The 14780-nt window shown below is 42.4% G+C and overlaps 1 protein-coding gene across 1 annotated transcript in view; it reads right to left on the reverse strand.

Annotated features, from left to right (window-relative positions):
• Positions 1 to 12986, reverse strand: part of LOC113755269 — a 57232-nt gene extending 44246 nt beyond the window's left edge. The window contains exons 1-2 of the mRNA XM_027299309.1: positions 12642 to 12986; positions 11559 to 11942 (exon numbers count right to left, since the gene is read on the reverse strand). Coding sequence (XP_027155110.1) covers positions 11559 to 11942; positions 12642 to 12986 — 729 coding nt within the window. The remainder of the gene's footprint in view (positions 1 to 11558; positions 11943 to 12641) is intronic.
• Between the last annotated feature and the right edge of the window lie 1794 nt (positions 12987 to 14780).

A 14780-nucleotide genomic window follows, 5' to 3' on the forward strand; every position in this document is an offset into this window, starting at 1 on the left:
TGAATACAATAATGCGGAAGCGTTCAAGCTTAATAAGTCACTTAATGTATAACCAACACATCGGGTAATCATGAAACGACTTAAATTCAAAGTACACATCAGGGCCCAAACTTTTCAAGTTTACAATTTCCAAAAGTACAACCCAAACCAGGGCCTAGTCAAAATATATAACAGGAGTCTTAACAAAATTTCAACGGATGGTTTCTCCATATTTCTCCAAGAGTCGGTCCTGTTAAGGAAAACAAAACTAAAGGGTGAGCGAAACGCTCGTGAGGCCAAGAACACACATGCAAGCACGTAATCAAATAACAATCCCAACTTTAATAAATAAAGCCATGTCTTTTCAATAATCAATCTCTCAAACAGGAAAAGTAATCAGAAACAATTCAAGGATATAGTAGCTCTCAGGAGCTAAGTTCCACTCGATCTGTCGATGTCATTCGTATACTTTCCCGTATTGACCCTCCTGTCAACCGGGTCGGTATTTCCATTTCCGTAGATCACCACTTTCTTTCCTCCGTCCACCGTACACCCCAAGGGCCCACAAGTCTATTTTTAGGGCGATACTCGACGAGTATGCCAAGCAAGACCTCTTATTAGGTCGAGCTTATAATCTCATGGCTCGCCCAAGTTCCCGACCAAGCCCATTGCCGGCTCGAGTCTAAGGACGGCCTATGAGTTTGGGCGTCCCCCATTCATTTGGTAGTCGAGGAGATTCACTCCAACGACACAAGCATTCATGACATGACATTGCATTCATTCATTCATTCAATACATTTCATTCATTCATTCATTCATTCAATACATTTCATTCATTCATTCATTCATTTGAAATTAGAACGAGTGCGATAAAGTACGCACCCGCCCTTATTTTTAAAACTCCCAACAAGTATCACAAATAAGCAAGTATCAAATTCATACACTTGACACTCACCGAGCAATTCAATAAGAATTATTTTCCGGAAGTTCAAGTGTCCGCGGTGAGATCCTCTTGAAGGTCTCCTTGCGCGCCTGACAATTTAATGGCGAATAATCATACAATTAACCCACTTATCAGGAAGATTGTACACTAGTACAATCTAAGAATTATTTTGCAAAAAGGAACCTCAATTACACGTAAATCGAGGTTCAACTTGCCTTTTATTAGGTACAATATTATTTGAGTTTTTATCATGAAAATCGTAAGCAAAACGTTTTAAGAATATCGAAAGAATAAAGAGTTCTCGAAAAACTCTATTTCTTTGAAATTGGAAAATTTTCCAGTTTTATGATGAATCTTTGAAAAATCGTAACTCGCTCGATATAAGTCGAGAATTGGAAAACTTTATACCGTTGGAAACCTCTTAGAGAGTACTATAAGTTTCTAGAAGACACTTTTCCATGAATCGAAGTGGAAAGTGGTCAAAAATAAGCTTGAAGATGCAGGGTTGGTTCACAAGGCAGAATGAAGTTGGTTTTTGGCCAACTTTGAAAATTCGGCACGATTCGCACATTGCAAACCGGCCTCTGAATTTTGTGGCTCAATTAGTGTTGCAAGTGAAGTTTATAACAAAACAAGCGGATCAAGAATCGGAGTTTCGAGCACCGAGATACGGTAGCCCGAAGTTGAGCAAATTCAAGACTGGATGAGAATTTTCCAGATTTAAACCTCTAACTTTAGTAATTCGATTGGGTATCGAAACGAACTTGAATCGGCACCAAAATTGGCAGTATTTCGATACTATATGGAAAGTATCTCTCTATCGATTTTCGTGGAAAAATACCTTCGGCAAGGTAGTTAATGAGCCAACCGAAGTTCAAGAAAAATCCTAAGGCAATCTGCCTTGGACTTTCATTTTCCAAATTTCCAATCGTTTAACCAAGAAAGTTATCCAACCATGGTTCATTTGTGAAATAAGGGTCTAAGATACACCCATAATATCTTTGGTAAGTGTTTAATATCAAAAACATCAACTAACAAGTTCACTCCAAGATTTGGTTCCAAACCAGTCCAAACATCATGGTTTTCCAAAACAGAGCAGTCCACTTGTTTCAGTCACAAATCAGTCAATATAGCTCGAAATCGAGCATGGCTTACGCCGTTGGAAAATACATTCATAGGAATAAAATATCACAGAAGAAATCATTTCCAAATTCGGCACCCATCTGGTTCAAATTCGGGCATCAAGTTGCAGCCTGAACACTTCATTCCAGATGAACAGAGTGACAGGACAGCGAACTTAAAACATTTGGTTCGGCCTGATCACAAAGACTCAGAACGTGCATTATATACCAAATTAAAGCTAGGAATGTCTAGTTTCAAACGCCACCAACGGCACATGATTTCAACATCCGAGGACAGAGTTATAGCCAAAATACTACTGCTGGTCAGAGCATACGCGAATCAGTTTTCCAGATTTGCTGGTTTCTAAAAAAAATTCATTTGCCCATTCAAACCTCATTATTTTTCAATGAAATTTTTCACACATCTAATACATCCTACAAACATCCAATTCAAGCAATTAAACCATTAAAAATTGGCCTGGAAATGGCCGAACATGGCAGGGGCAAAATCGGAAAGTTTAGCTTCTTACACCCAATGAAGTTTCCACTAATTACCCATCACTAATGCATCATTAAAATCACTAAACCAACAATATAATCACCATTAATCATCACATCAGCAACAACAACCCAAGTGTGGGAATTCCAAGAGCCCACAATCACATTTTTACACCATAATCAAGTAACTAAGTACATGCATGAGCTTAATCTTGCTATATAACTTCCAAAAGACAAGAATTCATGGGTTGATCATTACCTCTTCCTTGGGTGTGCAAGATCAGAAAATTTCGGCCCTCTTGAAGCTCCAAGAAACCGTGAAGATGCAGCCTTTTGTTAGCTAAATCCAACCTCCAAGAGGTTTGCTAAGTGGTCTCCAAGTTTGGTGTGATTTGGAGGTGATTTGGGGTGGTTTTGTGTGAGGTTAGTGTGCAGAATTTTTGTTGCAAATGAGTTAGAGAGAAGGGAGAGCTTGGCCGGCTGTGAGGAGAGAGAAGAGAGAGTGTGTTTGATCTAAGTTAGCTTCTCCAAGAAGATTAAATGTGTGGTGAAAAAAATTGCTTTAAAGTCAACTCTTGTAAGGCTCGTTTGGCACGTTTTTAGGCTCGATTTTCTCGCGCGTTTGGTTCACTAGTGCACTAAACCTCCAATGCATATATATTCATGTAAATATTATTCACTCTTAATTGTCTCGAAATAAGGGTCTAAAGTCCCTCAAATGAAGTCGCGCGTGTGAAAACGCGTACCGTCAATTTTACCGCTATAACGCGAAACTTTCGAAAATTCTTATAACGATTGCACTACTAACTATCACTTGAATATTTATTCATAAAATTACCTATTTTAGGACCATAGTACAAGTCTCCAATATTCCAAGCTTATTGTGCTACTACGCGGATAAAATCTCCAAGTACTATTCACTATTTTTACGAAACGCGCTCTAGGAAATTAATTTTTGAAACGAATCATTTTAAAAATATAACGAAGTTATATTACCATGTATTTAGGTCTAATAAGACTAGAAAATATTCCTTGGAAATAAAATCCAATTAAATAATTTATTAAGCCATAAATTAGGCATAAAATACTAGTTTTTACGAGTCTTCACAGCTTAGGCTTCTTCCTCCCAAATTTACTCCACTAAAAGCTTTGATCCTCCTTAGTAAGCAACTTTGATGGAGTAATTTGATAATTCAACGGTTGAAACTCAAGATTTGAGCAAGACTTGAAGTTGAAGTTGAAGTTGAAGATACTCTCTTGGTTTTTCCTCTCAAGGTGGCCGGCCAAGCAAGGGAGAAAATGAGAAAAATCTTGGTCAAAATTAGTTTTAGGAAAGTTGTGAAACCTTTGGTCAAAGTCCAACTCCAATCGGGTCGCGACACTTGGCACCTTTTAGGGTTTAAGCTTATCTTCTTTCTCCCAATGGTTAATCTATATAGCTAACCTCTAATTATCTCCTGCCACCTTTTAAAATAATATCTCTTAATACAAAACTTTACCTAGTCATCAAAGTTCACCGCACTTAACGCACTAGTGGGCTCCACGATCAGTATATGCTACTAACGGCGCATGAACTAACTTATTCTAGAAAAATGATTTAAACACTATACCCAGTTATAAAAATATCTAGAAAATTAATATAATAAAGAAAAATATAAGGAATTAAAATAATGCCTAGAAATAAGAAAATTTTCGGGTTCTCACACTCTCTCCCCCTTAGAAAAATTTCGTCGTCGAAATTTTCTTACCAACCGAATCTATCAAACTCTGAGTTAAAGGGCGAAATACGAGGGTCGTACCTTCTACGTCCTCAGATGAGTCAGGGATTTGATGTGGCTCTAAGGAATACACCTGAGCCGGTACCTTCGTTCCAGTCCCTTCCTCCTTCGACTGTCCAGGGTTGACCTTGGTTGGTTGCTGGGTCCTTTTCCCCTTTCGCAATAGAACTGGGCTGTGAGCAATCCAATGATCGGCGCTCCCACAGCGCAAGCATTTTCCCCGTCTTTTCCAACAACTCTCCTCAGTATGGTTGATTTTTTCACAATAACCACAAGATAAGTGGAGAATTGAGGTTTGATCTCCTTGTGAGACTGCTCTCAGTTGTCGTCCTCCTCCACCTAGGGCTCCTCTCGGAGTATCTTGTTTATTTGTCCCCAAAATTCTCACACCACTAGCTCCTCGACCTACCTTAAGGAGTGGCCTACCTCGATCACCTTGTTCTTGACTTTGACTTTCACTAGGTGCACCCCTTTTCTTTGCATGGAAGACCTTCACTTGTGCCCTTGCAGTTTCTATCCTTTGGGCTTTCTCCGGATCCTTCGTAAAAGTGTTAATTTGTGCCATTGCTAAAACCGCTTCTGGAATCCCTTCGCATCGTCTTTTTAGTTCTATGTTCTCATGCAATAGTTCAATTTTCTCCGAATATGTGTGTTTTCATCGCTCTTCCCAGTACTCAGCTAATCTCTTTTGAACTTCTATTTCGTTTCGAAGAATCTCCATTTCCTTTTACCTATCAACCAAACGTGCCATCTCACGGATTCGCTGGAACTCAAGTGATAACCTGCCAGCAAATCAATGGATCATAGTAAGTAACTAAGTACAAGTGGCAATCTAACCATATAATTGTTAAGTTCCTTAACTCCCAATCCAACCACAGAAGATCAAACTTAGAGATTCTCAAATGACACAGACGGGAAAGTAGAACATTGTTAGGGCAATATCTTAAGATACTATGCCACGTATCACTTATGTACACAACGAAACCCTAAAGCGTACTTCGTATATCAAAAGTTTCACACCCTATGCCACCTCCTTGTTTTCAAAATCTCTATACTTAAGTCCAAGACTCTCATTCTTGGCTCGTTAATAATCAAGCCAAGTCCATACGTTGACATTAATGGATAAGTATCAAGGCAGTATAGACAAGGGTCGTCTGTCGAGGACCAAGCTACCGGTATCCAATATCATAGGAAGGGTAGAAGAATCCTTATAAGTGCAACTAAACCACCTCAAAATCAAATAAACACTTATCAAGTCCTAACAGTCATAAGAGAAAGAGACAAGTCTTTGGTGCAAATTTCGTGACATATACTACAACCTAATCATCCTCTATAGAAACCCTAGCCAGACTATTACTCGATTCATCCATGATAACACTCCTAGATCCAATCCTCTCTATTAGTCTATTTACAAGGTCAAATGTTAGGATCTTCCGTGCCTTTACCTTCGCCATCAAAACTCACCTCAAGTGCAACCGTTCTCACTATTGGGATCTCAAGTACAAGAATCCACAATAAGATAATTCACAACTCGAGCCGGCAGATCCCAAGTGTAAATCACCCATCTTAGAGATTCTCACCTGATGCACATATCTATCTTTCCCAAGTGCCATGATAAGGGATTTTACTTATAACAGGCACGATTCAAAACTTACGCCCTAGAAGAGCACTTAACCCTTTACACATTATCACACAATTGAAACCGCATCAACCCTCTGCCCAAGCTCACTTCGCGTAGGGACCACGCGAAGCAGGCTCTGATACCAACTGTGACAGCCCTACCTCCCCCTAAGGCGAACCAGAGGGTTCGGCGGACTGCCTGCCTGACTCTTGCCAGAACTACGGAGTCAAAACACTCGCAAACCCTACGTAACGCGCGATAGAACCCCAAGAAACCAACAAATGAAGACCACTAAGCTAAAATATGATTTACCAAACCATACAGTGAAACGGGACTTCAATTACACAATTCAATGAAAAGGAAAACAAAACGAAAACGAAACGAAAAGTGGCCACGTCACAATCCGACTGGATTCAAGGCAGTGACCCATCCAAATTTTTTTTTCAACGTCCCCTGCCAATCCAGCCAAGAACTGGCCGGATATGCGGCCGAATTCTCTGCAAGGGTTTCCCACCAGAAATTTTTCTTTCCACGTTCAAATGCCGCGCTCACTTGATCTTACCAACGGGTTCCGGAAAAGTTCACCATAGCCACAGAGACTTACAATCTCAAACAAATACACTTGAGATACACAAACACACGCTTATATATAAATACAATGAAAACTTTACAAAATCAAAGTGTGATACTTAACCAAAATACAATTAGGGTTTTCTATTACAAAGGAGCTTAACAAGATGATATACATCTACTAGCTCAACTCTTTCTTCCAAAATCATTGTTTTAACATTTTGAACCCTATAAGGAAAACAAAATTACGGGAACGGGGTGAGCTTACGCTCAATGAGGTACCAGAAGTACAGGTTGTCAAATATACACACCAGATAACGAAATGAACAAATACTTCGAATAGAAAGGATACAGGTGGCTCTCAGGAGCCAATTTCCCCTTTTCTTCACCAGAGCTTGATCAAATAGTAGTTGACACTCCGTCAACTTTCAAATAAAGAAACCAGTCCAGTAGAGCACCACTGTAACGCCAATTTCATCCACCAAACATACCCCTCACCAGGCCCGAACACCTCAACAGAAACAGAAGTGGCAATACTCGAGTATACCGGAAATCCAGAGTCTCCAATACCCAAAGATTTCTTAGAAGTGGACTACCGTGGTTCGTTATCTAATCGATCTGGCCCTTGCCGGCTCGACTCGATTAACTAGCCCCTAGTTTTGAGCTCAAAGGTCATAGAATGGTCGTTGGACTCAACCCTCCAAACGACATCAACAAATACAAAGAACAGATAAAGATAACAGATACAGAGAACAAATACAGACTTATACAATATACTAGAACCAGAATAAACAGGTGAGAGAAACGAGTGTGATAAAGTACACCCTCGTTTCATACAGAGTATACAGAAGTCACAGATAGCCCAGATAAGCAACAAATTAGGGGAGTGGTACACTCACCAGTTCAAACAAACAACTTCAAACGTTTCCTCCTGAAGTACTTGGATTACCGGCATGTCCTAAACCACCAAGGTAAAAGAATTGAGACTCGATTACGAGTCATATGCCTAACCAAGTAAATTGTCAATGCAACACAAAAGTATAGTTTTGAAGTGAAAAGGTAGTAGTTGGTCCTAAAGACATGAACGATCCAAAAACCCTTCGCTTCTACCAAAAACCATACCTACAATGATTTACTAACTCCAAACTTAAGGTGCAAAATGAAAGTAAGAATAATTCTAGGAAAACAGGATTTTTCAGTTTTGATACGTTCCTCGATCAACTTGTTTCGAGACACGTAGCACGTTTGCCCAAGGATCTAGCAAGGTTTTCCAACGCTTGGGTTGCGGGACCTAGAATCAAACGGACGACACGATTTGATTTAGGTGGTAGACGACACTCCGATGAAGGTGAATACTCCAGGGGAATAGGTCGGATGAACAATCGAGGACAGGACGCAAGATTGCTCAATAACCCTTACCAAAGCAAGTTAAAGTGCTCGAACTCTCTTCTTAGAAGAAGGAACGAATTAAACCAATTTTATTGATAAAACGACTACCCTAAAACCTTACAAAGCAAGCCTATTTATAGGCCAAAGTGACTAAGAAAACCTAAGGAAACAATGGCAAAGAGTTCGGCCATCTTGGTGCCCAAGATGGGCCGGCCCAATGAGCTATGAAGACAAATTAATCCAATCTATCAAATCCTAAGGCTAAGGCCCTATAGGGCCGGTCCTCTTGAAGGCCCACTTGAGTCTTCGTGGGCTTGGATCATGGTGCAAATGGGTTGATTGTCTCTCTCTAAGCCCTCAATATCTTTGTGAACTCCATGTTGGTCTTGGACGACTCGAACCAGGGCTTGGAGTGATTCTTTGAAGAGCTTGGCCCGTGCACGTGTGACTGGGCCCAATGGAACTCGGACTGGGTCATTGCATGGGCTGAGACTCGTGCACACATCAGTCCCCTCCTCTTGAGAAGGATTTGCCCTCAAATCTGGATCCTCCTCGTCAAGAAATGGGCTTAGGTCCGCGACGTTGAAGGTTGCACTAACAGTGTACTCCCCAGGTAGCTCCAATTTGTATGCGTTGTCATTGACTCGTTGGAGTACCCGAAATGGTCCATCACCTCTTGGGGACAATTTGCTTTGGCGTTGCTTGGGAAATCGCTCTTTCCTCAAGTGTAGCCAAACCCAATCTCCAGGCTCAAAAATCATCTTGCGACGGTGCTTGTTGGCTTGCTGGATGTATTGCTGCGTACGCTTCTCAATGTTTGCTCGCACGGCCTCATGTAACCTGCGCACTGAATCAGCTTTCTTTTTCCCATCTAAGCTTGTGTGCTCAGAGGAAGGTAAGGGCACCAAATCAAGGGGGGTGACGGGGTTGAAGCCATAAACAATCTCAAAGGGGGAGTATTGTGTGGCACTATGTACAGTTCGATTGTAGGCGAATTCAACATGAGGGAGGCACTCTTCCCAAGTCTTAAGATTCTTTTTAATCAAGGCCCGAAGTATAGTGCCAAGTGTACGATTGACAACTTCAGTTTGTCCATCGCTTTGTGGATGACTAGTGGTGGAGAATAATAACCTAGTGCCCAGTTTGGACCACAAAGTCTTCCAAAAGTAACTCAAGAATTTCACATCTCTATCACTGACAATAGTTTTAGGCAGGCCATGCAGACGGACAATTTCTTTGAAGAACAGGTTAGCAATATGAGATGCATCGTCAGTTTTGTGGCAAGGAATAAAATGAGCCATCTTAGAGAATCTATCAACCACAACAAAGATGGAGTCATTACCCCTTGTTGATCTAGGCAGTCCTAATACAAAGTCCATAGACAAATCAACCCAAGGATGGTGAGGGATAGGTAATGGGGTATACAAGCCATATAGATTTGTCTTAGACTTTGCCTTGTGACAAGTAGTACATCTACCAACCATGCGTTCAACATCTCTATGCATATGAGGCCAGTAAAAGTGCTCTTGCAACATGGCCAGAGTCTTGGTGATGCCAAAGTGGCCCATGAGACCACCACTATGTGCCTCTCGAATCAAAAGATCACGAATGGAAGAATTAGGTACACACAGTTTATCTACATGGAATAGAAATCCATCATGCAAGAAGTATTTTCCATGCGGGCTCTTAACACAAGCAACATAGATATCACCAAAGTCATGATCATTTGTGTAGAGTTCCTTAACCATTTCGAACCCTAGTAACTTGGCATCCAGAAGGGCAAGCAACGAATGTCTACGTGATAATGCATCAGCCACTACATTCGTTTTGCCAGTCTTATACTTAATGACATACGAAAAGGTGTCAATGAAGCTTACCCATTTGGCATGTCGCTTGCTTAACTTGGGTTGTCCCTTGAGGTACTTCAATGACTCGTGATCAGTGTGTATCACGAACTCCCGAGGGCGAAGATAGTGTTGCCAAGTCTCCAAAGCCCTCACTAAAGCGTACAACTCCTTGTCGTACGTGGGGTAGTTTAATGCAGCTCCCCCCAGTTTCTCACTAAAGAAGGCACAAGGCCTCTTGTCTTGCATGAGGACCGCTCCAATACCTACACCAGAAGCATCACATTCAATTTCAAAAGTCTTGTGAAAATTTGGTAATGCTAACACAGGTGCATGTGTGAGTGTGTCCTTGAGGGCGAGAAATGCTTGTTCTTGTGATTCTCCCCAGTGGAACTTGTCATTCTTCTTCGTCACGGCGGTCAACGGGGTGGCAATGGTGCTAAAATCTTTGACAAAGTGCCGGTAAAAGCCCGCCAATCCAAGAAAGCTGCGCACGTCAGGGACGGACGTGGGGGTTGGCCATTGCTCGATGGCCTCAATCTTGGATTTGTCCACCTTGATGCCCTGCGAACTTACCACATAGCCTAAAAACACAAGCTCGTTAGTACAAAAGGTGCACTTCTTGAGGTTGGCGTAAAGATGCGCCTGTCGAAGTGTCTCAAGAACTAATCTCACATGCTCTAGGTGCTCATGCTCACTATGACTATAGATCAGGATGTCATCAAAGTAAACAATGACAAACTTGCCAATAAAGTGTCTCAACACATGGTTCATTAGTCGCATGAAGGTGCTAGGGGCATTAGTTAAGCCAAAAGGCATGACTAGCCACTCATAGAGACCATGTTTGGTTTTGAAGGCTGTTTTCCACTCGTCGCCTTCTTTCATCCGAATTTGATGATAGCCGCTCCTTAAGTCTATTTTGGTGAAAATAATGGCACCATTGAGTTCATCAAGTATATCATCAAGTCTAGGAATGGGATGACGATATTTGACAGTGATAGCGTTCACAGCCCGACAGTCGGTGCACATGCGCCAAGTACCGTCCTTTTTGGGAACAAGTATCACAGGCACAGCGCAAGGACTTAGACTTTCCTTTACCCAACCCTTACCTAAGAGGCCATCAACTTGCCTTTGAAGCTCCTTGGTCTCCTCAGGGCCCATGCGGTAAGCAGGTTTGTTGGGCAATGGTGCTCCAGGAATGAGGTCGATTTGGTGTTCAATTCCCCGAATGGGTGGTAAGCCATCAGGGACCTCGTCAGGGAAAACATCCCCAAATTCTTGCAAAAGAGCAACTATGCTCGCAGGCAACGCCTTGTCGAGCTCAGCAACATCCAAGAGCACATGCTTGCAAATCATGAGAAGTATAGGCTAATTAGAGTTCACCACTTTTCTAACATCTTTAGCCTTAATAATCATGTTGTGCTTCCTAGTGGTAGGTGCGGTAGGTGATTTGTCATGTATACCCCTAGGTGTGCTCCCTTGACCCTTGGTTGATGGCTCACTCGTAGACGTGGAGCCTTTACCAGGGTCGACTGCCTTTAGTTTCCTTCTTTGACGGTCTTGTTCACACTCCCTTTGCAATAGTAGTTGGTCCTCATAAACTTGTGCAGGTGTGAGAGGTGTAAGGACCTTACGTTTGCCATCGTGCAAAAGTGTGTACTTATTTGCTCTTCCATCGAATGTGACGTGTTTGTCGAATTGCCAGGGCCTTCCCAAAATGATATGCGTAGCATTCATTGGGACTACGTCGCATACGATTTCATCAGTGTAAGTACCAATTGAAAAGGGAATGCGTACCTGTTTGAAGACTCGTACCTCACCATCCTCACTTAGCCATTGGAGGCGGTAAGGATTTGGATGCCTGGTAGTGGGGAGTCTTAGACTCTCAACCATGAGCAAACTGGCCACGTTCGTGCAACTCCCACCGTCGATGATGAGACTACACACCTTGTCGCCTATCTTACAGCGGGTGTAGAAAAGGTTTTCGCGTTGTAGCTGCTCGTCCTCCTTAACGCGGGCGGTTAGCACTCGCCGTGCCACCAAGCAACCTACTTCTCCTCGTGTAGGCGAGCTGGCCTCCCCAGCTGACTCCTCTTCCAGGCAGTCGTCTTCGACCAGTTCGGGCATCTCCTCACATTCGTCATCTTCAGACACGATTTCGCCATTGTGAGTGATGAGCATGACCCGTTGGTTTGGGCACTGAGATTGAATATGTCCAAACCCTTGGCACTTGAAGCACTTGATGTCCCTACTCCTAGTCTTAGGAGTCTCATGTGGTGCCTTTGAAGTGGACCTGGATGCATCGGAAACCTTGTTAGGGGTAGAATAGGAATGGCGGTTAGAGGTGTTACCTTGGATTCGGTTAGAAGAGGTTGGTGCTGCCGCATTTCCAACTTCGTGGGTCGCCCTTCGTGGTTGGTTGCCCCTCCATGAAGTGGTGTTAGAAGTTTGGAACGTACGTACTCCGCGTCTTAGTTTCTTCCCCCGCTCGGCCTTAATAGCGAGTTCTAGAAGGTCGTGCATGTCCAAGTAATGTTGGAGCTCCAAGGCTTCTTGAAGGTCAGGATTGAGACCTCTAAGAAACCGAGCCATCGTGGCCTCATTGTCTTCTTGAATGTTGGCCCTCATCATGGCCATCTCAATTTCTTTGTAGTAGTCCTCCACACTCATGTTGCCTTGCGTGAGAGTTTGAAGCTTAGAGTGGAGATCACGGTTGTAATAGCTAGGAACAAATCGCTTGCGTAGCAGTGCCTTGAGTTCGTGCCAAGTCCGGACACGTGGCTCTCCCATCCTCCTCCTATTGGTCCTTACTTGGTCCCACCAGACTAGTGCATAGTCGGTGAACTCGGTGGCAACCTTAACCTTTTGTTCCTCACTGTAGTCGTAGCAGTCGAAGACCATCTCGATACGGCCTTCCCACTCTAAGTAAGCTTCAGGGTCACTTTTGCCTTTGAATGCGGGGACTTGAATCTTAAGCCCCTTGAGTTCGTTCTTGGGCGTGTCCCTTGTAGACCTCTCGGGTCGCCCCTCATCCTCACTAGCGGAGTAATCTTCGCCATTTGCCTCTTTGGTGCTGTGGTTACTCCGATTGTGGGATCTAGAACGAGAGCCTCGTGTAAGACTCCTGGACAACTCGTCAAAACGAGTGTGTAACATCTCCATTTGTTGGTCACTGATTCGCCTTAGCTCATTCTTCATTGCGGCGAACAACAAGGAGTGATCGGTGGTTGCTTGTTGCTCCATGTCTCGCTTGATGCCCCTGCAAAGGTTAGTAACAAGCAAAGAAAGTGCAAATGTAATCCTCACTTCACTCCCTGAGTGTATCTTTCTCTCTCGTGTATAGTGCTCAAGTCGCTCTATAAAACTTACCAAGTACCTTACCTGTTGGTTTAGGTAGTTGAGAAATGTTGCTCGAGTCCAACAATTTGTCACCAACTTTTCCCACAAGAGTAAACAAGAGTGAAGGATGCAAGTGGATGAAATTTTGTGAAGGAAAGGACGGTTTTGGAAGGCTTGGGGACGGTGGACAGATTTGGAAAGAAAGGAAACTCCAAGAATCCTAAGATGTAGGAGTGGTTTCCTAAAGTGGATGAGAGAATATAGGAGAATATCCTAAAATGGAGGAGAAAATATAGGAGGTGTCCAAGAGTTATCCAAGTATATTACTTAGTCTCCTAACTAATTTGGAAAGCAAGTAAGAGTTGGGACTCCTAAACAGATTTGTTCCCCCCCTCAACCGAAATTTCCAGAATTCTTCCCTCCTAGAAACCCTTCCCTAAGTCGGTTACACTTCCTATAAAACTCCCTCTTCACAGCCGCAACTTACCCAAGCAATTCGGCTCTCTCTCTACTCCAAGAACAAGAAATTCGGCCCTCTCTCCTACAAGACAGGTTTGGTTCTTGTTACTCCAGAAATTCGGCTCCAATGGACTCCCAAGGTAAAGCAAGTATCGTTACTCAAGAATCTCCCAAGAAATTCACTCCTAACCCAAGGAAGCCTCGTATGGATGCAAGATCTTACAAAAAACTCTTTATACGAAGGGAAGTGCAAGTCTTCAAACCCCAAGATAAACAAGACCCTCAAGAATCCCAAAAGGTGACACAAGTGATCAAGATCCAAGGTGATCAATATTTTCAAGAAGAGGTTGGCCAAAACTTCTGAATTCTTTTCTTTTTTCCTTGCTGTAATTTCCTGGTTTAGGTTGGAACAAGAAGTATCAAGACAGATTTGACAATAATAATAATACGGCTTCCTTCTTTGTTTCTTGTTGTCCGAATTTTTTATTTTTATTTTTTCTCTTTTCTCTTGCGTTTCTGTTTTTTTTTTTTTTTTCTTAAAGACAACACAATTTTTTGGCCGAATGAGTGAAAAATCCCAGAAATAAGGTCTGCCCTCAACACACAAGAACGCACCACCCTACTCCCTCAAACTAACAAGGTTTCTCCAAGACTTTCAAGAATTTCAAGATGGTGATGTTACTTCAAGAATTCTTAGAAGCCGTGTAGATTTTTCTGCAAGATTCACCAACCCAACAAGTATTTGTCCCCAAATCAGTTTAGGCAAGTTAAGCAAACCACTTGGATAACAATAACTATTTGGACAGATTTCACAACAAAGACCAAACCCTAGTCGCAACTTGGAAAACCCTAGCCGTCTTCCTTTTTTTTTTTTTGTGCAGATTCGGCTATGGCTAAGTGCTGGGCAGAATAGATGCCACGAGAGTACGAAATCTGGGCAGATTGGGACTAGCAACAATAACACACAACTGACCAGAAATTGACGCGACCAAAAGACAAGAACTAACGGACAGAAATCTCTTTTTTTTTTTTTTGACAAGCGACGCAAACAGAATTTTGTGACTAACAAAGGCGCAACAAGAACAAGAACTACGGACAGATTAGGCACAACTTTGACCAAGAATTGGTCGCAACAATGACGTACTAAACAGCGGACAGATTTGCAACACAAGAAAACACACGAACAGAATTTTTTTTTTTTGAGACAAGTGCAGCGGAAATAAGGAAAACTAAGACAAA

Source organism: Coffea eugenioides, unplaced genomic scaffold (genome assembly GCF_003713205.1).
Source record: "Coffea eugenioides isolate CCC68of unplaced genomic scaffold, Ceug_1.0 ScVebR1_136;HRSCAF=562, whole genome shotgun sequence".
Lineage (NCBI taxonomy): Eukaryota > Viridiplantae > Streptophyta > Magnoliopsida > Gentianales > Rubiaceae > Coffea > Coffea eugenioides.